Consider the following 25,209-nt stretch of genomic DNA (forward strand, 5'->3'; position numbering starts at 1 on the left):
TGAAGATGCATGGGCATGATTTATTGATAGAGCATACACTATATAGTATCTTTGACTGTATTATTAAAACTGATCATAAAAAAATGAGGAGGGGGGAGATCCATGCAACTCTGGCAGCTCTGAGGGGAAGTTGTCTTGTCTGTGAAAAAATTTATAACTGAATACTGAGTATTTTATTTTTTTTTACATCTATCTGACAAAAAATATTATGGACACTTTCCTATTTCATGTCTACAGTATCTGTCACACTATGCAGACCTCAGAACTTGTACAGAAGATTTGAGATAAATCAGAGATGAGAAATACTTATTCCTGTTACATCACCTTGTCCATCTCTCTTACAGCGTAGTATTGCTCTCTGCAGATTATTTGTTAGTCATGCTTTGACCAGTCTATTCTAGAGATTAAAGCCTTAGAACAAACTAAAATGCAGCCTCCTTATTTCAAATAAACTAGGGCATAATCCAAAACCCATTGAAGTCAATGGGTACAGATTTTGGCCCTAAAAGTCCAATACCAAGTAACGTAAATAACTATTTCAAACTCCATCTGTATGTCCCACACTCCCAAAATATAGCTGCTTTCTTATCTGCTCCCACATCCCCAGAACAGCAGAAACTGGGAACTACAAACTAAAGGGAAGAGCCTGATTGTCCATTTAGTTTTACGCTAGTGCAACTGGAAAGGCTTCAATACAGTGCAGAATCAGGCCTTAAGTTTCCCAGGGTGTAACTGGGAGCATGCCTCCCAGCTTGGGTATATGGACATACACGAGCTGAGTTCAAGCTAGCACACTAAAACTAGCAGTGTGAACACCATGGCACGAGCAACAGCCCAACCCTCTCGGTCTGTACTCATGTGACTAGCCTCTGCTGCAATGTCCATACTAGAAGCAACATAGTTCTGTGAACTAGGATCATCTTTCACTCTCTGTTCCCTTAGCAAAGGCAAAGCACTGCTCTGCCAGCAGAAGAGCTGCACTCCGATAGGGCAGCATCAGAGGAGCTTCAAAGTCTCTGGGGTTTCCTTTCCTGGGAACCCACACAGGTAGTTAGGAATGCCTAACATGAGGGATAAAATATAGCAGCTCCTAAGTACACTAGATGTAGTATTAACTGCTCAACATGCAAAGGCCAACAGCCATGATGGCCTGAATCAGATAACATTTGTTCCAGAAGCAGGGAGTAGAAGGGCATCAGATCATTGGGTCTGGATCAGAATTGTGCCTCTGATCTCTCTGCCTAGCTGGTGGGTTGAACTGTGTAACTATAGGATATTTTCTGTGCTGGCCACACTCACTTAAACAACAACCACCAAAAAAACCCTAAAAGAACTACAATGGAGGGGTTCTTAACTTTGCCATTCCTAGAAGCAGCATGGCCTGTTGGAGGACTTCAATAGCTGAAAAGAGGGAAGTTCTCTGTGAAGTGTTCTTGGTGTACAACTGAATTTCTCCCTTTTTGACATTTTAAATTAATCATGACCTAGGTTTTAAGCCAGGAAGCATCCCAAATCTGCAATGCTGGTCCTAATTTGCATATAGATTTACATGTTTTAGTAATTGATAAACACACACATCCAATATTTGCTTTTACTTTTTATCCTCCTTTACGAGATGAAGAAAAGAATGTCTACAGGATTTTAACAATCAATTTGGTTCAGACCCTGGAGGGACAGGGGAGCTATGAGGAGCAAATTAGGATGCCACAGTATGGGCATCCCTGATCTAAATCCTTTGGCATTTATAATCCCACCCCCACACAATACATCTACGAAGTGGAAAAAGATGACGGCTGAATAAGCCTCAGCTCTAATGGCAGTTACTCCTTTTCTGTAAGTAACAGCTTTTCCATTTTTATTTATTTATTTACTCTCTCATCAACAGAAATCGGTCAAACAAAAGATATTACCTCACTTACCTTCTCTAATATCCTAGGATCAACACAGCTACAACACCCTGGCAAAAAGCAATGGACGTTCTACAAATAGTCAGTTACACTCCTGTTGCTATAGACACCTTTTCTCCTCTAGTGTTTCCAGTCTCCCACCTGCAAGCACCTTATGACAACAACATTAAAAAGCAAGATTGTAAATTTGCATAATTCTAAACGTATTTACATAAATCCAGGCACAAGTATTAAAACTCTCTGTCCTTAAAATTCATGTCTTGAATACCGGGAACCGGCCTTGGGGCAAGCTACATCATGAGAGGATTCAGGGAAATATGTGAGTTGCATCGATTTTTAGTGCCACGGTCTCTCAGGGAACCTGCAGGCCAGCACTAGCATGTTGGATGGTTTTTGGCAGTAGGTAGCGGAGAGAAGCAGGAGACTTGGTAGCTCTTCAGGGGCGTACCTAGGAAATAATCTTAAATTAATATTCCTTGCCACGATCTACTCCAAATCCTACACATTACAAGGCGGAATTCAGTCCCCTTTACTGCCCGTGCCTCGGCTCCCAATGTTTACAGATTCATGCACAGGCTTAACTTTAGGCAGGGGAGCAGCGCGGCTAAAATCCCACGCGCGGGAAGTTAAGCACCTCCCCAGGGGTTTGCAGGCTGGCTGGGGGGCCACAGTGGGTGTCTCCTCCCTTCCTCTGTGAGCGGGGCTCTGGCCCCCTGGGAGCGCGAAGACCTCCCGGCACAGCAGCCAAGCGGGCTCTGGGCGGTGGCGGGGAATGGCCGTGCTGGGCTCGCGCGGGGCAGTGGAAGGAGCCAGGCACGCGCTGCGGGGTGCAGGCGCGAGGCAGGGCCCAGCCGGCAGGGACACGCTGTCGGGGTGGGGGAAGAAGGGGCCTAGCCACGTGCAAGGCTCCCTGGTGGGCGCAGGCTGCAGCTCCCGAGCGGGCGGTGACTGACAGCCATGCGTTAGGGAGGCGGGACTTCCGGAGACATACGCCGCTTCCGTCACACGTTCAGACCCCAGAGCTACATCGGCCCACGTGAGCCACCGCCCTGCGCGGGGCTGGTCTTCTCCCACGGCTCCAACATGGCGGCGGTGGGCGGAGACAAGAGCTTTGGAAACCGCTCTGGCCCGGGGTGAAAGGCCGCGGGGCGGGGCGGAAGTGACGACCTCTGCGGGGCGGAAGTGCGGCGGGATGGCGGGGGCGGCTCATATGCGCAGGTCAGTGTCGGCCGGTGGCTGGGGCAGGGGCTTGTCCCGGGCTGTTCCCCTCGGGGTGGCGGGGACGGGGCTGAGTGGGGACAAGCAGCAGGGACAGGTCTCCCTCTCCTCAGGCGGCTCGGATCCGCCCTCGCCCTGGGCCACTGGTGCGTGGGCAGCAGTAAAAACCCCTTCGGGGGTGTATGTCCGTCCGTCCGTCCGCACTGCGCCCGGGAAGCGTGTGTCAGACAGAGACGGAAAGTTTCTCGTCGTTCCCTGCTAGCAAACCCCCTTGGCTCATTCCGGAGCCGGGTGCCCATTTCCTTACTTCCCTGCCCCCCAGCAGATCGCAGCCAGGGGCCAGCCCTCCCCGCCGCCCCCCACCACCCGGAGACACACACACACGTGCCTAAAAGAACAGGAGGACTTGTGGCACCTTGGAGACTAACCAATTTATTTGAGCATAAGCTTTCGTGAGCTACAGCTCACTTAGCAACCACCCAGAAACACAGCGGGTCGCAGTAATTGTGTGGCAGGAGTGTGGTGGGTGAAAGCCGGCAAAAGCCTGAGAATTAGGGTTATCCATTCAGAGATAAATTGGAGGTGAAACGCGAAGGGAAGGAAAAATTCTAACCCCCTGCCTGGGGACCCTTTGATGGACATAAAAGTGCTAGTGGAGATTATTTAGGCATTTTCTGCTCTTACTGAGGAATTAGAGGTTTCAGAGGAACAGCCGTGTTAGTCTGTATTCGCAAAAAGAAAAGGAGTACTTGTGGCACCTTAGAGACTAACCAATTTATTTGAGCATGAGCTTTCGTGAGCTACAGCTGATGAAGTGAGCTGTAAAGCACGAAAGCTCATGCTCAAATAAATTGGTTAGTCTCTAAGGTGCCACAAGTACTCCTTTTCTTTTTGAGGAATTAGAGTTGCTTAGGGTATGTCTACACTGCAATTAAAAACCCATAGCGGGTCCCCTGCCAGCTGACTCAAGCTTGTGGGGGTTCTGGCTAAGGAGCTGTTTAATTGTGGTGTAGAAGTTTGGGCTCAGGCTGGAGCCCAACCTATAGGACCCTGCCAGCGCTGAGGGTCCCAGAGTTTGGGCTTGAGCCCATACCACAGATTAACAGCCTCTTAGGCTGAGCCTGAGTCAGCTGGCGTAGGCCCGCAGTGGGTATCTAGTTACAGTGAAGACGTATCCTCAGCTACTGTCTTGAACATATGTTGACCTAAAAGGGACATGTAGTCACAAATGTGAGAAATAAAGCTTGCTAGGACATCAGTTTTGCCCTGACTTATGAACGTATGTTGGAATGTTGTGTATGTTTAGATTTACAACAAATAGTTGAAAAACAGGCACTTATCCTAAATTTTTGGTGCCATGGACAATGTTTTGAAAGCACAACAAACAATTAACCACCCCCTTCCTCCAACCAGCAGCAACCTCCAGCACATGCAGTAGCAATGCATTTGACCATATGGTGAATATCACTATATAATCATAACTAACCTATGTGAGAGTTATTTTGACAAATTATTTTTCAGACCAAGAGCCATTTACTTCTACAGGTTCTAACTTAAGCTTATTTTTATAATCTGTCTCAAAATCCTCACATAGAATGACTTGTATACCAAAACCCCATCAGTGTTGTGTACTCTGAAAAAACTGCTGAGTACTTTAGTTTATTCTAATGTAATCTATTAACAGCAGATCTCTTCCTTTATTTTAACATTTGGCCATCTGCAGTAAGTCTTGAGGCTTCCCTTACCCCAAAGATCCAATTGATAGTGTAGGGGCATGAAGTTTTTCCTAAGGCACTCGCTGTTACCTGGTCCAAATGCAGGTAATAAATATTCTGTGACCGTATACGCCTTGTTTTTTCTTCTGCAGGTGGCCCATTCAGCAGGTCCTCTTCCAGGGTTAGACTGGTTATAGCCCAGGATATTTGGCTATATTGTTGATTACAGGCTACAATTACTACCCCCCATCCTAGAGCTGTTGTGGGTTTTTTTTGTGTGAGTTGCCACAGTCTCTAGGATGAAAAAAGCCTTTCATGAGGGGCAAATGACATAGTACACATTGGTCTAGTAGACAGATAAATAGCTCAGTTAGTCTTTCATTGACATTGATTTAGAGCACTAAGGCTGTGGCCTTCCTTGATCTCTGCACTGCCATGAGGGAGGCCTGCCTGAGTGCAATTCTCTGCCTTTCTCCATTCACTCCCCCACTTCAAGGCCAGCAGGACAGGGCTGGAGGTGTTGTGGGGAGAGTGTGCTCAGCCTCTGGCTGGAGGAAGCACCTTATGTTGCCCTATAGTGATCCCTTTGTCTGATTTAGGAGCTGTGATTGAGGGGCAAGTCCCTTCTGGTCCACTTTGGTGACTAAACTGGTAATCTCCATTGAAAGGAGTTAACAAAGTCATGTTGGGGATGGGGAAAATAAGAGATCTTGGGGTTCAGAGACTCCTCACAGTCAGAGAGGAATTTTCCTACACTCCTGTATGGGGTGCCCTTCCTCATTTATTAGTCACATCTAGGTCAGAGCTGCTGTCTTGCCACTTGCAGGCTGCTTATAGTTTTCCTTCTGTTCACGCTCCTCCAGTATAAGCACAGTTCATCTGGCTCCTAATCAGAAATCACTGTGGGAATGGCTCACATCAAATCAGCGCAATATTTTCAGGCAGATGTCTTAAACTGACTCAGTACCCATCACAATAATTGGGAGGTGAATTTAGGAGTTGCTGGAAGAAATTTTCTAAGTATGGGATGCTCCAGTAATGAAGTTGTATGCTAAACAAAAACCTCTCAAATCAACAACTTTCAATTGTTTTGTATCCAGTGAGAAGAGCAACAGATGGACCTGCTCACTTAACAGACTTTAATGCTGATTTGGGGAAGCTTTGCAACTCTTAGAAACGTACCCATTTACCGTTGTAATGGTAAATATTGCCTCATCATTAGGGCCCTACCAAATTATCAGTCCATTTTGATCAGTTTTATGGCCAGAGGATTTTAAAATTGGTCAATTTCATGTTTTCAGATGTTTACATCTGAAATTTCAGGGGTGTTGTAAGGGGGTCCCTTTTCTGGTAGTGGGGATTTGCAGCTAGGAGCTCCCCCAGCAGCAGGGAAAAATCACAAGCCGCCTCCAGCTGCAGGAACCTCTGGGGCTGCTGCCCAGCCCCACAGTTTCCTGCAGCAGGGGAGGCACCTGCAGGTGGGTCTGATCTTCCCTACCCCCAGAGATGTCATGCAAAGGAAGGACAAGTCCTGTCCCAGTAGGGACTCACAGCTAGGAGCCCCCTGGCTCGGGTGCTTCCAGCATCAGTGGGAGATCGGACCCATGTCAACAAGCCTCTACCAGAGCTTCCTGCAGCAGAGAGAGGCACTTGGAGATGGATCTGGTCTCCCTCTGAGATGTGTTGTGCAAGGGAAGGACAAATCCTGTTCCCCCCTCTCCCCCCAGCCTGGTGGGGACTTGCAGCTAGGAGCCCACCTAGGCGCTCCCAGCAGCAAGGGGGTGATCAGATTTCACAGGGAAGGGTTTTTTCATGGTCAATTACACCTTTTTCAGGGCTGTGAAATTGGTAGGGTCCTACTCATCATCTAGGGCAAAGATACATGTATCTACTTTTGGTGACAAATATGGCTTCCACTAGCCCTCCTCCCCACTCACATGCTTGGCGATCCTAACAGAAGAGACAGGGTTCAATGAGTTCAAGTCCTGTAACAAAACATGGTTGATCTCCTACACCTGTTCCCATCCCCCCCTCTCACATCTAGTAGAAAACACTGGTCTCCAGGATGTTTATAGACCATTACTTTATATCCACAGTGTTGCTGGGTGTTTTACCAAAAATAATTATAATATTTTTTATATATGGACACCCTTAAGTGTGGCAGATACCTGTGGATTAAGGTTCTTCTTGTAGTGCAGACGGAGGCCTGAGTTGCAAGGCGATTGCGTCCAGTCTTTAAGGCCCTGCTGCACTGGGTTCAGAGCTCCGCTAGCAGCAGTATGGTTATTGCTGGTGATGTTCTAGCATGCTTTTTCTGACAGCTGTGAGAAGGGATTTCTTACTTTCTGTCAGTTGTGCAAGCCAAACTGTACAGCAGTCTTCCTGTAGGTATTCTGGTAAATGGTCTAGAACAGGGGTGGGCAAACTACAGGCCACATCCGGCCCGCCAGCCATTTTAATCCAGCCCTCGAGCTCCTGCTGGAGAGCAGGGTCTGGAGCTTGCCCCACTCCGGCGCTCCAGCCATGGAGCAGGGTCGGGGGCTGCTCTGCACGGCTCCTGGAAGCAGCGGTATGTCCCTCCTCCAGCTCCTACACATAGGGAAATCCAGGAGGTTCTGCTCCGCACGCTGCCCCCGCCCCAAGTGCCACCCCTGCAGCTCCTATTGGCTGGGAACCACGGCCAACGGGAGCTGCAGGGGCGGCGCCTGTGGACAGGGCAGCGTGCAGCAGAGCTGCCTGGCCGTGCCTCTGCATAGGAGCTGGAGGAGGGATAATCTGCTGCTTCCAGGAGCTGGTTGAGGTAAGCGCTGCCCAGAGCCTGCATCCCTGAGCCAACCCCCCTCCCATGCCCCAACCCCCTGCCCCAGCACTGATCCCCCTCCTGCCCTCCAAACCCCTCGGTCCCAGCCTGGAGCACCTTCCTGCACCCCAAACCCTCATCCCCATCCCAGAGCCTGCACCCCCAGCCGGAGCCCGTCCCCTCCCCCCCCGGTGCCCCAACCCCCTGCCCCAGCACTGATCCCCCTCCCGCACCCTGAACTCCTCATTTCTGGCCCCACCCCTGAGCCTGCACCTCCAACCAGAGCCCTCACCTCCTCCCACACCCCAACCCCAATTTTATGAGCATTCATGGTCCGCCATACAATTTCTATTCCCAGTTGTGACTCTCGGGCCAAAAGGTTTGCCCATCCCTAGTCTAGAATGAAGGTATTGGGGAAAAAATAATCCTGTGCACGCTAGTCAACTACTCCTGCCCACCTGCTAGCATCAAATGTATTTAAACCATTTCTGACTCATCCACACTTACAAATGCACAAAACTGGGGAAGCTGGTTACAACATGTCTGTCTCTTGACCCAATTACAACATGGATGGAATCGGGCATGTGCGTGTTCAAGGCTTAAGCCTGGTTCCAGAACAAGGTTAAATTCCCATCCACGCTATAACTCTGATGTTATGTTGTAACTCATCACTCCAAGAGGTGGTAGTTACACCCATGCTGACGGGAGTGGCTTTCACTTGTTCCAAAAACCCCTCTCTCTTTTTCAATGTCTTCTGTGGCTGGCTTTCACCCTGCAGTGTCTGATGTTTCTCTCTGGACTGTTCTAAAGCGCCTATTTGGCCCCATTTATTTTCAGATGGTGTGAGTAATGCACAAAGTACCCAGGTAGGCTTGTGTAAATCTGGGTGTTGAAGGCAGGGCAAGGATGGAGGAATTGGTGAGGGATTTATTTGAAGGGCATCTGCAACGCATTTTGATTCTAGCCGATTTGTTTCTGATATTCCAGCACCATCATAATTTGGGCTCAGATGGTCTTTGAAGTCCATTATGGTAGAGCATGAAGCACATGGTTTTTGCTCTCATATGATGCTGCTTATGCATATCATAGGGGGAACCAGTCAATCAAAATGAGATTTTTGCAGCCCTTGCTGAGGCAGAGAGCTCCATAAATAAACTACAAGCAAGTGTGCTTGTGTCGTGAAGTGAAGAGGGAAGAAGTGTCTAAATAAGTCACAGGTGTTGCAGTATTGTTGGAAGGAAGCCAGATTGTAAGGCAGCATTCTGCCTTCTCCCTTTAAAGGCAATCCAGCACCAATACATGCTGATTTGTGATATAAAATCATGCTCTCTTGTGTTTACAAAGAACATAGCACAATGTTACCTCCCTATTGCCTAATATAGGGCAGCCTCATTCCAGGGCCCCAAAAACCTACCAGCAGCTACTCGTGGGACCTTTGCTGGCAGTTGTAGAGGAGAAGCCAAGGAATTTCCCTCTGGCTCCTAGAGGTGGTTGTGTTGGCAGGGTAGTGTAGGGAAGTTCATCCTGCTATTGCCTGTGCTGTACCTGGTCTTGGCAAAAATAGAGGATACCACTCTATGATTGTTGAGTTGGCAACTGTCACAAGCATTAGGCCATTGTATTCAAACTTGGGTGTCTAAAATTTGGCACCTAAATTCTCCTTTAGGTGTCAGACAAAGGGGTCTGAGAGTCAGAGGTGCTGAGCACTCACAACTACCATTGAAGTTAATGGGATCTGTCGGTCCTCAGCACCTCTGAAAATCTACTTTATTAGGTGCCTAAAGATAGGCAAAAATGTTTAGATTCAAGTGGCTAACTTCCTGTCTTTTTTCAAAATAGAGAGTTTTTACCCCTCCCCCCCATAATGGCTGCATTTATATGGGTCTTTGGATAAAGAATGGTGAGAGAATAAGATGGATCTATCCCTAGTCTAATGCCATTGAAGTCAATGGTGTTATACCAGGGTGAACTATGTCCCCTATTCCAGCTATTTCCTTCCAATAGATTCAATAGATTCAATACAGGTGATTCAAATATTTCAAATTTAGATTATTTAGATTGTAAATCTAGAGTTGAGTTATTTTGTGTAGTATCCTTTTTCTCAAACATTAAATCCCAGGCAAAAGGCCAGTGAGAGAGGGAGGGCAAAATTAAGAGGAATAATCAAGGGAGAAATCACTTGTCAGGTGAGTTTTGAGTAAGATGGAGAGTGAAAGAGGCAGGAAGATATAGGAAAGCTGTTCCAGTTTTCAGGAGCTGCAGAGGAGATGGCACTTGCACCAAAGGTGGACAGAGAATGGTAAGATTCTGAGAGGAGGCTAGATGCGTGGAGAGAGGTGATTGATTCCAAAGAGAGGATTTTATGTTTGTTTGCACCTTCTGAGTGACCTTGCACTAATTTTGGTGCTAAAAGTAGGATAAATCCAACTACACCACTGTGGGCCTCACACTAACAGCCTCACGCAATTAAAGGCTGCATGCAAAGTTTGTTTTTAAATATCTTGAAAAGAGCAGTGCCTGTTGGACTGATGGAGTTTTGCTCACAAATATCTGGCAGAGCAGGTGTCTGCTTGTCTGGTAGTGCATTGACTGGTAGTGAAGACAAGGTAACAGTTCATTTGCGCCATTAATAGGAAGAACAGTGTTTGGGGTGATTCAAGAGGGTGGGGTATTGCAGTAAGAGTGTGGGAGAGCTGTGTGTGTCAGAATGAAGTGTTTAGGGGGTTTCTCCCCAGAATCCAAGTCTCTAATTTGTTTCCTGTGTGTGCGCCAGGTACCCTGACACACAGCTCTAGGGCAAGCAGCAAAAGTGAGGAAGCAGGATGTTGTCAAGGCCAAAGCCTGGAGAGTCTGAGGCAGATCTGCTGCGATTTCAGAACCAGTTCCTGGCAGCAAGAGCTTCCCCGGCAGTGAAGGTCGTGAAGAAAGCAGACAAGAGGCGAGGAGCTGGTGGCAGCGGAGATGAGGAGAGACCCCCACTGCAGGACAGCAGGGATGTGGTGATACTAGAAGGTAACTTTCTTTGGGGTGTCTTTATTTTATGTTAATATGGACATCTTCCCCCTTTATCTTTTGGTAATCACCCCCACCTCAGCACTTGTATGCTTTATGTCTTCTACCTCCTTGCCCTCAACATCCATCTGCTTTTCCCCTGCATTTGTATCCTGCTTGTGACATTCTTCATCCTTACTCCTTTATCTAGGGTAAAGTGCTCCTCTTATGACCTGTGCTTTTGCTTGCACCTGTCCTCCAACAGCGTCCATCAGAGTTATCCCTGCAACACACGTCTGCCTCAAGTGCAATCCTGGCATCATATATCCATTCTCCATGCAATATCCCATTTGCTTGGACTTGCATTTGTAGTAGCTGTCTCATGTGCATAGCACTTGCTGTTTTACTCGGCATTTAGACTCTCTCCTCAGCGCCTCTGTTTAATTCTCCACACAGTCCTGCCAGCATCCAGCTTTTTTAGTGTGCTATACATTCCTTCCTCTAACATCCATCAGCCTGCCACTGCACTGATAACTATAACCAGTTCTATAGAACCTTTGATCATCTAAGTTCAAGGTGCTTTTATAACATCAATGATTTAAACCTCACAGCCATTGGTGAGGTAGGGAAATATTGTTCCCACTTTTACAGGTGGAGAGACTGAGGCATTGACTTGTTCAAGGTCCCGCAGTGAGTCATTGGCAGAGTTGGGCCTAGAAGCTTGGTCTCTGGAATCCTCAGCCTGTGCTCTAACTGCAGAACAGTGCTTCCTCTCTGTTTCAGTATGTCGTCTTAGCATTTCTGTGTATTGCCCTTGTACCTATAGCTTTCCCTTGTGACCCGCAATCCTGAACTCAGTGCTCTTCCCTGTGCCCACAACTCTTTAAAACCTTTCCCCAGAAGTGATGCCTGTAAAGAAATCAGCAATAAAATCTTTGAATACATAAGTTCAAACTCTCTGCTTCCCAGAGAAGTTGAGAATTCTCAGTTTGCTTCTTCATCATGTTCAATTCTTGCCAAGGTAATAGGCACCTTAAAATACCAGAGCAAGATTCCCTAGTACATATCTAGCCCCTTGAAGATATGAGTAACTCCGTGCATCATAAATAACCTCATGGAATGTGTATTGGGGTTCTTTTGTTGTTTTTTTTTGCCTCTTCAGACTTTCCTGATGTGCTCCCGGCCCTAACTCCAGCACCTCCAAAGAAGTCCAAGTTCAAAAATGCCTGTGTCTGCTTTAATGATGAGGATCCAGAGGAGAGATTGGAGTGTCAGGATCGACACATCACGGCAGTCTTCAGCAAAATCATTGTGCGTTGTGTGTTGTAATAGCGTGTCAGGTTGCTGTGAATAGAGCACTAGGGAAGGGGGGAGGGAGTGTTATCTGATGGGAGGAAGCCCTTGCTCTCCTACAGTGTGGTGAATCCAGTAGCTGTGGCACTGCAGTATCCTGGAGCACACTAAGAAGAGCGAACAGTTTGTGTTTGCACATGCAAGAAGTAGTTTGTTTAGTTCCTTCTGTTTCTCCTGTCTTTAGGAACGAGACACGAGCACGGCAGCTGTGACCATGCCAGTGCCCACTGGAGACCCGTTTCCCAGAGCGTTTCACCGGTCTGAAATAAAAAATGAGGTCAGAAATGCAGCTTCATCCAAGTCTTCCCTCACTTTCTTCTTTAACTACCAGAATTTCCCACTGTAGAGCAGAATGCCTGGCAACGGTATTGGTGCTTCTCAGTGCTATAAGCAGGCAGCTCAGCATGCTGGAGATCAGGAGCTAACTCGCATATCTACGGAATTTCCTCCTCATCACAAGAAAGAGCTGTCCTGACAAATCAGAGTCAGGGGTTGCCTTGTATCCCACAACTAAATGAGATTGAATTCCCCTAATCTAGAAAGAGAGGTCACTTCAGAGCTGTATGCTGAGGAAGCATGGAGAATCCAGATCTCACTGTGTACATGGCCTGTTTTGTTTTTGTTTTTTAACCAGAGAAAACACCATACTCTATTAATAAATAATGAAAGACTTTAACGATAGGATTTATACTAATTCCCCTGGGGGTGGCACTTCTTCACAAACCTTCTTGTGAGTTCATTTTCATTGGTATCTGTTGCAGGTTTTAGAGTAGCAGCCGTGTTAGTCTGTATTCGCAAAAAGAAAAGGAGTACTTGTGGCACCTTAGAGACTAACAAATTTATTTGAGCATAAGCTTTCGTGAGCTACAGCTCACTTCATCGGATGCATTCAGTGGAAAATACAGTGGGGAGATTTATATACATAGAGAACATGAAACAATGGGTGTTACCATACACACTGTAACGATAGTGATCACTTAAGATGAGCTATTACCAGCAGGGGGGGGAAGGGTGAACCTTTTGTAGTGATAATCAAGATGGGCCATTTCCAGCAGTTGACAAGAACGTCTGAGGAACAGTGAGGGGGTGGGGAATAAACATGGGGAAATAGTTTTACTTTGTGACCCATCCACTCCCAGTCTCTATTCAAGCCTAAGTTAATTGTATCCAGTTTGCAAATTAATTCCAGTTCAGCAGTCTCTCGTTGGAGTCTGTTTTTGAAGTTTTTTTGTTGAAGAATTGCAACTTTTAGGTCTGTAATCAAGTGACCAAAGAGATTGAAGTGTTCTCCGACTGGTTTTTGAATGTTATAATTCTTGACGTCTGATTTGTGTCCATTTATTCTTTTACGTAGAGACTGTCCGGTTTGGCCAATGTGCATGGCAGAGGGGCATTGCTGGCACATATCACACTGGTAGATGTGCAGGTGAACGAGCCTCTGATAGTGTAGCTGATGTGATTAGGCCCTATGATGGTGTCCCCTGAATAGATATGTGGACACGGTTGGCAACGGGCTTTGTTGCAGGGATAGGTTCCTGGGTTAGTGGTTCTGTTGTTGTGCAGCTTTGTGAGTTTTGATTTTGTTTGGCCTGAAATCTGCTAGAGAAGCTAGAATCAGACGCAGTAGCTTCTGTCAACCTAGTTTTGCAGTAACAGAAGGTGCAGGCTAAGAAAACAAAACTGAGCGAGAGCGGAATCCAGTTTCTGGGGCGATGACACAAGATGGATGTGCTGGTGCATCTGAAGAGATGGCTTTTTAGAAGGAAGACTATTAAAAAGAAGTAGCTTCTGTTAAACCGCCAAGTTTGTTACTATAAATATGTAAGCATATGGAAGCAACTTCTTAGAGTTTTATTTTAATAGGCTCTCATTTTTTAGGCACTCTTCTCCCATCACTGAGCAAGAAGAGTTCAGGAGTCCTGTTTCGTTAGTGTGCATGGATTCCCTATATATCGATGGGAATACAGAGCCTTGCCTTCCTTAGCACAAGCAGTGCATTAATTTAGCCAGGATTATTTTAGCATCACTCTCCCACTTATTACTGTGTAAATCTTCTCACCTCACTGCAGGCCAATAATCTTGTAAGAAGCCTGTTCCAAGCATGTGGTGAGTACAGTACAACCCCCACTTATCCTCAAAAATGCAAAGCACTCAGATAAACAGGGTTTCAGATTAACCGGAGATGGTGAGCTGTTGTGCTCATTGATATTGAGGTGTATCTGCGTCCTGATTTTCCAGAAATCACCTATAATTAAACCCAGTTGTTTCTAACCAGCCAACAATGAGGGCAATTATTTTTCTCCTTCTGTTCTACCTTCAAACAATACAGTAGAAAACTGTCATGCATGTGCAGGAGAGAGGGGAGACACTGGTATTTATTTCCCTCATAAATGTCCTGTTCCAAACTCCTTGTTTTGGAAACACTTTTGTAGAGCGTATAGACGGTTGTCTGCGATATGAGGGTGGGGACGTCTGGAGAAGAGGTAGTGTTGATCTGGGAATTTATCTTCCTACAGGTGAAGGTGGAATCTGGAAGAAAAAGTATCTTTGCGCAGAAGATAGCTGCTAAGAGAGCAGCTGAAGAGGCCGTGACAGCTCCACCTGCTGTTGAGACTAGGCATACCCATGGAAGATTAGCAGTTCCAGGTGCCATGTGTTCCCCTGGATCAGCAGAGGAGGAGCCACTCCACAGCACTAAGGATGGTGAGTCATGAAGCCTCTGTCTGTCTCAACTGTCATACTGAAATGGCTGCCACTAATGTAGATTGGGTTGTTCTTCTGTCTGTCTAATGTTAAATGTCAGATGGTCAGCTATATTGATGGGAAGCCTAGGGTTTCTTCTGATAGGCAGTTCTGCCCATACTTGGCTCCTCTCCATCTCTCCCCCCTCATGCCTCAAATGCTCAACACACAAGGCTTTCAGCTGCTGTGGAGGCAGTACAAAACATGTTTGGTACTGTTACAGAGATATTACTTAAAACTGTTTGAAGAGCGGTCCAATGCCTGCAGGATTTCCAGTTTACAGTATTAGGGATGCTCTGTTATTGTATGCAGCAGATGGAATGTGCTGTCGTTCCAGACAAAAAGAATTGAATCCTTGAGACCATGTCCTTGTGGGGTGGACCATGGACCAGTTGAAGGATTGAAGTCACTATCTGGTAAAATGAGAATTTTACAGCACTGTTAGGCTCATTCCATTTAACCCTTTCTTTAAGAAGGGTGTTAGATTGGCAGATAAAGAGAGAGCTGGGGTTTGCTCAGGGCATGATCCTTCTGCATACTTAGAGCTCTGACAAACAAGGAGAAGAAAATCAGTAGATTAGCAGTCCCCAACCTGTCAAGGCAAATGTCTGTTTAGCAGACTTTCACCTGTTAATGTCATTCACATGCTGTTTGTTTATGTGTGCTGTAATCTGCAGTGTGGTTTGGGTAGTGCTCCATCTTTTACAATCATGAGAGCTGTGTGAGTGTTGGAGATTGCAAACATGGACAGGATGGGGGCAGTGGTGGTGTACCAGGGCTTAGCAGAGGGCTAACATTAAACCTGGAGCAGAAACCTAAAGGGTAGGTAACAGTGGCTGCGAAAACTGGAATAGGTTATATTCACTGTTATCTTGGATAGTAATCCATTGTTAAGTACTGTTTTTATCTGAAAAAACTGGCGAGTAATTGATTTCTGTGCAGTGGCATGTTTTTGATCTGTTCAGATTTGGATGAATTAATAATGCTATAGACACTTGACTCACTAATGACTTCTGTGGCTGGATCTTCTAGGCAAACCTGATGATGGTGTGAGCACTCAGCGACCTCATATCATAACCGGAGAGGGTCTTGGAAGCTTGGAGAGTGAGCGGGAAGCTCTGGCTATCCATGAGGAGAACCTACAGAAGTTGCACTCCATGACCCAGGAGGAGATCCTACAGGAGCAGAGGAGGCTGCTGGTTCAGCTGGGTATGAACCCCAATATTCTGCACATGAACACCTTGCTGCTTATTCCAGGCTGGAGGAGGGTGACGAAGATGTAGAGTGTACTGGATAGGCCACAAAGGGATGGAGTAAAGCAGTTGCAGCCAGAATCTTGGGGGCACGCTTAATTCAGAGAGCTGCACTATCCGAACCCCTGAGATGAAATGAGTCTTTATTTCTATCGCTTTTAACAAGACTAATATAAAAGGAAACCTTTCTTTCTGCACTGTGGAACTTGCCCCCACAGAGTATTAGTGAGGCAGAAGACATAATACATTTCAAAAAACATTTCACATTTTTTTGGGAATAAAAATACCTGTAGTATCTACGTTTATGCCAAGCAGGGTAAAATTACCCAGACTTTCAGTCCTCTGGCTTCAGGGAATGAAACCGGTCAGATCTGTGGGTTGAATTTTATGCCCCCAAAATAGTGAAGTGTTATGAAGAATGGCTCACCTGAAGGCAAATTCTAAGCCCAGGCTCCAGACTGAGTATGTGGCCCGATGCTGGGCAGACACAAAGGAGTGGAGGAAAAGAATCCTCCCCTCCGGTCTCAAGCTGCATAGGGACACTGCGAGGGCTATTGCAGCCCAGTGGCTAGGTTAGCATCTGTGTCCTTGGTGTGGAGGAGATGATAAAGCTTCATGCCCAGCTGCACTGTATAGCCTCTTCAGATTGTAGGGATCTTTGCAGCAGGACTATATTGATTCTATCACCAAAGAGACTATGCTGAGGCAGAGCATGATTTTGAGGACTGTCTCTATATTGCCATAATCAGTGTCTTCAGAATATTATTTATACATATAACTCTAGAATGATTAATAAAACCTCTTTTTCCTTTTCTGCGCAGTGAAGTACAGGAAAGCACAACTCTACTTGCATTAATAGAAATAATGGGTGTTTTAAGACGGTCAGCCCCGACACAGAACGTTTGATCCAGTGGGATCCCTCGCTGAGAGAGGCTTAGTTTGAATTGTGGGGTGTGAGAGAGAGAGACATGGACAGGCTATGGCAAACAGGGGCATAGGGTAGCTTGTTGTGTCCCAATTTCATCTGTTCCTTTCTATAAACTGATTTCAAAACATGGAGTACATTTACCAGAGTGAAATTTCCACAAGCCAATGTTAATCTAACAGTATAACCCCCTGCAGGGTTAATTTCCTAATACCTTGTACCTCTTCTCTCCGAGTAGTAATCAGTGTGATTGTTGTTGTCTCTAATAACATTTCACTTCTATTACCGTCTACTGGAGGATCTCTGCGCACTTGATAAACACTTAATGAACTGAATCTCACCATGCTCCCACAAGGGATGTAATTTTCACTGTCCCCACTTGACAGATGTGGAATCTCTCACATAGAGAGGTTATGTGCCTGGCACAAGATTATATGATGTCAGTGGCAGAGCTAAGGGTAAAACTCAGATCACCTGACTCTGACCTGTGTTTTAGTCACAAGAATATTCTCTCCCCGCCAAACACCTTCCCCTTCCAAGCACCCTTTCCCCTCAAATCATGAAGAGAGCTGCCAGTGTTTATATGTGGTATATCTTGACTTTAGTAAGGCTTTTGATACTGTCTTGCATGACCTTCTCATAAACAAACTAGGGAAATACAACCTAGATGGAGCTATTATAAGGTCATTGCATAACTGTTTGGAAAAACCGTTCCCAGAGAGTAGTTATCAGTAGTTCACAATCAAGCTGGAAGGGCATATCAAGAGGGGCCCCACAGGGATCAGTCTTGGGTCCGGTTCTGTTCAATATCTTCATCAATGATTTAGGTAATGGCATAGAGCATACACTTATAAAGTTTGTGGACAATACCAAGCTGGGAGGGGTTGCAAGTGCTTTGGAGGATAGGATTAAAATTCAAAATGATCTTGAGAAATGGTCTGAAGTAAATAGGATGAAATTCAATAAGGACAAATGGAAAATACTCCACTTAGGAAGGAACAATCAGTTGCACACATACAAAATGGAAAATGACTGCCTAGGAAGGAGTACTGCAGAAAGGGATCTGGGAGTCATAGTGGATCACAAGGTAAATATGAGTCAACAGCATAACACTGTTGCAAAAAACAAAACAAAAAAGGGGGGGGGGCAAACATCACTCTGGGATGTATTAGCAAGGGTGTTGTAAGCAAGACATGAGAAGTAATTCTGCTTTGCTCTGCACTGAGTAGGCTTCAACCTGAGTGTTATGTCCCTTTCTGGGTGCCACATTTCAGGAAAGATGTGAACAAATTGGAGAAAGTCCAGAGAAGAAGAGCAAAAATGATTAAAGGTCTAGAAAACATGACCTATGAGGGAAGATTAAACAAATCCAATTTTTTCAGTGTGGAGAAGAGAAGACTGAGAAGGGACATAACAGTTTTCAAGTACATAAAAGGTTGTTGCAAGGAGGAGGGAGAAAAATTGTTCTCTTTAACCTCTGAGGGTAGGACAAGAAGCAATGGGTTTAAATGGCAGCAGAGCAGTTTAGGATGGACATTAAGAAAAAATTCTCAGCTGTCAAGGTGGTTAAGCACTGGAATAAATTGCCTAGGGAGGTTGTGGAATCTCCGTTCATAGGAGGTTTTTAAGAGCAAGTTAGACAAACACCTGTCAGGGATGGTCTAGACAAAACTTAGTCTTGCCATGAGTACAGGGGACTGGACTAGATGACTTCTCGAGGCCCCTTTCATTCCTATGATTCTCTGGATGTGAAGTCCATGTCTGATACTAGGGATGATGATCCAGTTCAGATAAAGAGAACTCCCCTCAAGTTGTACCCAGAACTTGAACTGAAACTTTGTTGTGGTTCAATAAAATGTGAATAATTCTTCTTACTATGTTCTGTGTTTCCTATTCATGTGGAAATCAGATTGATGTCAATGAGAAGTCCATATATAGGGAGAGCAGAATGTCAGAACTGAGATTACCAGGTGGATCTGAGAGCAGAGTTTTTTCCATAATGAATAGTGTGACCTGTATGTGCCTTTTTTTTTTTGTAATAAGGGGGAAATTACTTTGTTTATATTTGTGAACTGGGAGAATTAATAGAATTTTTGGTCTTTTCCCTGCCTTGAAAGACATTTATCAGATCGGTTCTTCCTGTCATTTTAACAACCAGTTGTCCCCACCTTACAGGATCAAGAGGTCCCAAAGCAGTTAAGTGCCTTAGAGAGGATCACCAAGAGCATTTGGGACTGGAGTAAAAAAGATTAAAGCATAAATAGCAGGAGCTGGACCAAGAAGCATTTTGATGACTCAGTTTCACTATTCTTTTTGTCTGTCATTACTTTCAGATCCCAGCTTAGTTGCTTTCTTAAAGTCACGACATGGTGTTGATGAAGGTCAGGAGAGACGGGAGAAGCCTGGACCTCCAGAACCTGGGACCGAATCACAGCATGGTGCAAAGGAGACTGTGAAGGATTTCTCTGTAGGGGGGTCAGGCATGGAGGAGTCTGTGCGGACTGAAAAAGATACAAGAATGGAAATCACAGGTGACAAAACTCGTGCTTGGTGGCACGCTAGACCTAATTCTGTGGCAAGATTGTCTGTTTTCTAAATCATTCCAGTGCTGAATTCTGCAGCAATTTGTTAAATACCCAAATTAGCCTTTGGTCAGAAGTTTTTGAATAAATCAGATTTTGAGTCCAAGTGGAACAACAACACTTATTTTAATTTGAACTCCGTGCATTGTAAGGGTGGTTTTTTATACAATGTGGCCTGTAAATGGAAAGAACCCATTAATCTCTATAACTCATTCAGAGATGCATTGTGAGGAAATAGGGTGAGCCTCACTGATCTTCTGAGCAGGCAAAGGAAAGGAAAGGACAAAGTGTGGCAGAAAGAAACAGAGGCAGCTGCTGCTGGAATAGCTTTCTTTAAATGGCAGTGCCACTTCACGAATAGCTGCTTTATCTGGGAATGACTGATGCCCTTTGCTGCTGATTCATTTGCAGCACGGTCCAGGGATGTCAGCAACCACCGTTCAGTCGCAATGAATCCGCACACCTATGGGTATTTACAGCCCTTGGGGCTCAGCTTCTGCCTTCAAGAGTTCAGCTCTCGTGGAGAGTGCTGGCCCTACTAATAAGACAAGATGTTAGTGGGAATTCTGCAGTAAATGGCCTTGGTCAGGTTGGGTGACCTAGTTGGTCTTTTCTTTCCTTACTTCCCATGATCTTACTGTGTGGCTTGGATCTGAGAACCAACTGAGTGGATTTCCAGCGGATGCCTGCCTGGTGCTCACACAGGGGTGGTTGTGGTCGGGGTGCTCCACCATTCTTTGGGTGACAGAGTAGTACAAAGCAGCAAGGGAGCAATCGTGCTGTAGAATTGTCGTTTACAGAGTGAAATGTTCAAAGATAATCCTACTAAGTTTTCCATGGTGTTTCCTGTATTTTGCTTTACCAGGGCTGGTCTTTGAAGCTCAGACAGAGAGGAGGCAAAGTGTGTATGGGAGTGGGTGGGGAAATGCCAGTTTCTTGTCAATGAATATCTTGGCTCCCGGGTCAGAAACAATCCCCTCAGCCTCTTGAGTTCCCACTCAGGTGTCTCCTACCCTGGCTCAGCAGACATTTTGTTGTCAAGTAATCAAGCATTTTTCCCTCTGAGTAGTGCTTCAGGGGCACCCTACAGTGCTCCCTTGGGTCTTATTCTCCCCAAACCCCTACTAGCAAACATCTCTCTCCCCCTGCTCTGTCCCCAAGGTGGTCTACTTATTCTCTTGTCCATGGAGATGAGGGGTACCAGTCAAGGCTCAGTTTTTCTTCCTCTCTCAGAACGGGCCGGGGGGGCGGAGAGAGGGCGTCTCCTTTTCTCACCAAACCCCATAGAAGGGAAACGGGAGCGGGGGAAGGAGTAAGTCTCCACCCTTTCCGCTCTCCCAAAAGGAGGCTAATTTCTATCCACTGTGCATAAAAGGGGCTGTGGCCTTCCAGGCTGCGAGGAAGGTGAGATACTGAGAGCTACAGTACTGCCAGTGCAGAATAAGTGCCCACTGAACCTGGCCTCAGTCTAGTCAGCATCCTACTCCCAGCAGAGCCACAGTGCAGATCAGATGCATGGCTACTGGATTTGCTGAGACCACCAATCTGTGTGTCCTCTGTATGCTTTAATGCCTATTCCTATTTCCCTTTTTTAAAAGTTAAATGAATTGATCGGTCTCAGGTGAGCGGCTAGTGGTCCTCACCAAAGTACCGATGCAACTGGTGCTAATTGTCCCCTTATTTACAGTCTCAGCAGAGAGGCCAAAGAGAGAATGGACATGGAGACAGAAACACGCTCTCACTGTAGGTCCTTGTTGGGGCACCATGAGAGGGCACTGTGGGGAAGCCAGCACTGCTGCTGCACCTGCCCTCTTGACAAGAAGATCTCTGTCTCCAGGAGTCTTACGTCAGCACTGAATTTGCTTAGCAAACAGGAGTACTTCTCCCTTAAGTTTCTGTTCCCAGTCCTGCTTTCCTCCCTGTTGTTTTGTTTGTGCCTTTTCCTTTTCTCCATCTTGTTGTCGTTTTTTCCCCAACACTGTGCCTTTGTTGCTTACATCTCTCCCTCGCTGGTGTACCTCTCCCCAGTTTCACATTGTTCCTTTGCTGTCTCCATCTCTCGATCCTCTCTTCTGATGTGTTCTCTGGGTCACAGTGTAGCGTGCAGGCTGCCTAATGAGATCTTTGAATTGCTCCTGGATTTCGGCAGTGTGTTTTGGGGAGATAACCACGGTGTTTACCATTTCCTTGGTGAGAGAGAAGCTTGTGTGTGTGGAGGGGAAGGAAAGCTGTTTTAGCATCTATTGAAGAAAATGCCTCGCCCCACAATCCTTCTGCTGTTTCTCCACAACAGTTTTCTCCCTCTGATTCTTTATCTCCATCAGCCTTAATATAAAGGTTATTTTTAGCTCTTCAGTTCCAAAACAATGGAGTGCACAAGCTGCATCTTAGTAAGTGACACTCGCTTGCCCCACTCCACACCAGGCACCAGCACAAATTAGTTGCTCAGGAGAAGTGGTCTTTAAAGGGTGGGCAGGGTTGTACTGGAGCTCTTGGGAAGAGTATGTTGGTTGGGGAGGGTGCTTTGCTCCCCCTGGAAGCCAGTGTTGGAACGGGAAAAGAGGATTTTCTATGGGAGACTTCATATTTCAAGGAGGAGAGGAGCAGGAAAGCAATTTACAGAAAGAAGCAATTCTAAAAATCACTGAGGCATTTCCAGCTGCATGAGATTACACATGCAATGCACCATGCCCAGCAGGAGATGTAATATTAATTTTACATTGGCACTTAACATTGGGAAGCTGCCACTGCTGATGTCAAGGAATATATTCATCATGAGTAAACTGGCAGAAATGGTAATCCTGAATCCCACAGGAGAAACAGCAGCTCGGTTCAGCAGCATTCGAGGAGGCATTCGTTTTAATTCCTTCTTAGTGAGAATAAAAGGCTTCAATTTCTGGTAAATTTGTCCCAAGTCCTTTGCCCATAGGCTGTACTCTCATCAGAGGAAAAAAGTGCCTACAGGCTCTGGGAAGGAGGGTGGAGAGGGAGAGGGTTGAGTTTGTCACCCTTAAAGCAATGGAAGCCTTGCAAAGTTTGGTACATATGTTGCATTCAGGCTACCAGCTTGTGTTTCTGTAAAGGGATTTCTCAGTAATTGAACAATCTGCTGATGCCTTGGAATATGTATCCGTCTTTTCCTGTTGACAAGATTGTAATGCAAGGGCCACTAGTAACATTAATAATCCTGTTCATGGCATGATTAAATTAGCCCTCTTCATTTAGTGATTAATGGAGAGGGGAAAAACAACTTGTTGAATTAGAAATGTTAATAGATTTCAGTTTTCTGGTGATTTTACTTCCTTTTGTTTCACACCCACCACCCACAAACATGCCACCTTCTTTCATTTCAGATGCTTTTTTTCTTTAATTAAAATGTGCACTGGGCCTTTGGCTGAAGTTCTGTGGAACAGTTTTCTGGCTGGGGTAGATAACACTGCTCTTGGTTCCTTGCCTGATTCAATACCACACTAATCATGAGTCTGTGGCTATGTCTCAGAAATTGTGGGGGCCCTTTATGAAGATTAAAATGCTAACTGGAGACATGAGCCAGGAGAAGGTTAGGCTTCAGGCTGGGCCAGTTATCTGCGGGAAAAGGACTGATCAGAAAAAAGGATTTCTGTGTATCCATTGTTTCTTGCAAGGGTGTGTCAGTGCAGAGGATTACAGCAGTAATTTAAACATCTCCATGTCCTGCTCTTGTTTTGTTCAATCAGAAACAAGGCTGCTACTCTTTAATGCCCTCTGGTCACAGCAACCAGTCCTGGTCCAGGCTACCTTGAGCTAATGTTTGTGTGGTTTTCCAGGTGGAATCTGGAGATGGAAAAGACTGGTAACTAATCCATCCTCAAGCCAGTATGGGACAGATTTCTACTGTGCCTTTGCTAGTGTTTAGTTGGCTCCAGGTACATGTCCCAAGCACCCCTTCCCTTTGGAGATCAACTTGCAGCTTAATTCATCTCTCTGACAAAAAGTTTTCCATGATGTTGAGCCTAAATTTCCTCTCTCTCAATTTCTTGTAGTTTAAAGCTCTGTTTATTATGCTAAATAATTGATCTTCCTCCACCGTGTTTACATCTTTCAAATACTTGTCAGCTGTTGTCGTGCTTCTCCGCTGAGTCGTGGCTCAGCCAAGCTCTTTCTCTATATGTATTTAGCTCTGTGAAGGGTATTCGCGTGCCTCAGGATCACCTCTTCGTGGCCAGTGTGGCATAGCAGTGGTTTCCCCACATGGTGCCCTCTGCTGATGGTCACTCCGGTGGCCTCTCTTCCTATAACTCAGTCCTCTGGCCAGGTCATGATTTTGTCCACCCCTTAGTTCACCAGAAGGTCTTTTGGCCCCAGCTCCAGGCTCCTGCCACCTTCCCAGGCCCTCCCACTACACCAGGTTCCAGCCCAGGGACCCTGTAACCAGCAGCCAAGGTCTGTGCACTTCCACTCTTTGCTGCTGTTTCCCTGGGCTCCTTTTTACCCAGCCTCTCTCAGCCTTTCCGTTATGCCCCTTAAGTTCTCATTACTCTGTTCCTCCACAGAACATCTCCCAGAGCTCTCTCTTCTTGGCAGTCCAAATCCTGCCCTTCTTTCAGGGTGCAGCACAAGGGCCTCCTCCACCTCAGTGGCTGCTTTATGCCTCCCCAGCTGCTTACCAGCCTTCTCTAATCAGGCTAGGATCCCAGGGTTTATCCCCACTCCACCCCGACTCTCTCCCTGCAGCCCCCTTCTGCTACAGATTTCTGCTCTTTATATTAACCAGCCTGCTCTTGCCCAACTGGGCTTCATGATCAGTAACATAACTGGCCTCTCAGCTCACATTGACCCGCTCAGGGCCTGTGTGGGATTTGCATGCCATCACAAGCTCTTTTAATCTTTTTCTCAGAAGTCAATCGCATCAGCTTCTGACTAGGTAGTCAGAACTGAATACAACATTGCAGGTGTGGATGCATCAGATCTGTGTAGTAAGGGACTATTACCTCTCTGTCCTGTGACATGATGTCTCTAGGCAGCTCCATATTGCACTGACCTTTTTATTACCATAATTCACTGCAGGCTAATAATTTACTGTCCATTCTCATCTGTTTCTTTCAGCATTACTGCTTCCTAGCTTTCTGCCTCTTTATTTCAGATTATTTTCCCCCAGATGTTTTTCGTTTGTAGTTCTCAAACTTGAATCTAATTTTTTTTCTGTCCCTAATCTCTTTGTTTGTATCCTGTCTGGTGTTCAGCTCCTCCCAAATTAGTATCGTCTGTGAATTTCATTATAGTGCTGTTTACTTCCTCTTCTAGAGCTTATGAAAGATTAAAACAGCAGTAAATCTTTGATGTTTATGCACCAGCTATAAGTCAATTTGAAGATAGTTTTCTTGTTACTTTACATGAAAACTGCACATGAAATACTCTCATAGCCAAATATTTGGCTGTCTCTCTCTGTGCCCAGGAAAGATAATGCCTCTGATGCTTTCTCTCCTTCCTCAAAGAAGTTGACCTTCCCATCAAGCCCCAGAAGGAATGGATCCACATGAACAATGTGGAGTTTGAGAAGCTGGAGTGGATAAAGGATCTGCCCCACCCACGGCAGAAGAGAACCAAAAAGGTTTGGAAAGTAGAAACTGATTTTTCTCTCTTTTCGTTTGTTGGTGGGACGTGTGGTTCATGTTGGTGAAGTCTTCAGAGACTGATGTTGCTGGAAAATGAGCCTTCTCTTCTTCAAACTATAAACGATGCCA

General features: G+C 45.8%; 1 protein-coding gene and 1 long non-coding RNA gene across 4 annotated transcripts in view; one reads left to right on the forward strand and one right to left on the reverse strand.

The window, feature by feature from the left end:
* On the reverse strand, positions 1-3,003 carry LOC125638060 (uncharacterized). Its single transcript, XR_007357143.2, has 2 exons — positions 2,899-3,003; positions 1-2,355 (listed from the first exon to the last, which is right to left on the reverse strand). It is a non-coding gene; the product is annotated as an uncharacterized LOC125638060 (long non-coding RNA).
* A 41-nt stretch (positions 3,004-3,044) lies between these two features.
* Positions 3,045-25,209, forward strand: part of RPAP1 (RNA polymerase II associated protein 1) — a 54,493-nt gene continuing 32,328 nt past the window's right edge. For 2 of the 3 annotated variants that reach the window (XM_048853278.2, XM_048853280.2), the window contains exons 1-8: positions 3,045-3,125; positions 10,414-10,652; positions 11,794-11,942; positions 12,169-12,261; positions 14,501-14,687; positions 15,759-15,935; positions 19,238-19,435; positions 24,961-25,076. In XM_048853278.2, the coding sequence (XP_048709235.2) occupies positions 10,463-10,652; positions 11,794-11,942; positions 12,169-12,261; positions 14,501-14,687; positions 15,759-15,935; positions 19,238-19,435; positions 24,961-25,076 (1,110 nt within the window). In that variant the 5' untranslated portion in view covers positions 3,045-3,125; positions 10,414-10,462. The remainder of the gene's footprint in view (positions 3,126-10,413; positions 10,653-11,793; positions 11,943-12,168; positions 12,262-14,500; positions 14,688-15,758; positions 15,936-19,237; positions 19,436-24,960; positions 25,077-25,209) is intronic. The other variant, XM_048853279.2, reaches the window with a different exon arrangement.

Source organism: Caretta caretta, chromosome 6, assembly GCF_965140235.1.
Source record: "Caretta caretta isolate rCarCar2 chromosome 6, rCarCar1.hap1, whole genome shotgun sequence".
In the NCBI taxonomy this organism is placed as follows: domain Eukaryota; kingdom Metazoa; phylum Chordata; order Testudines; family Cheloniidae; genus Caretta; species Caretta caretta.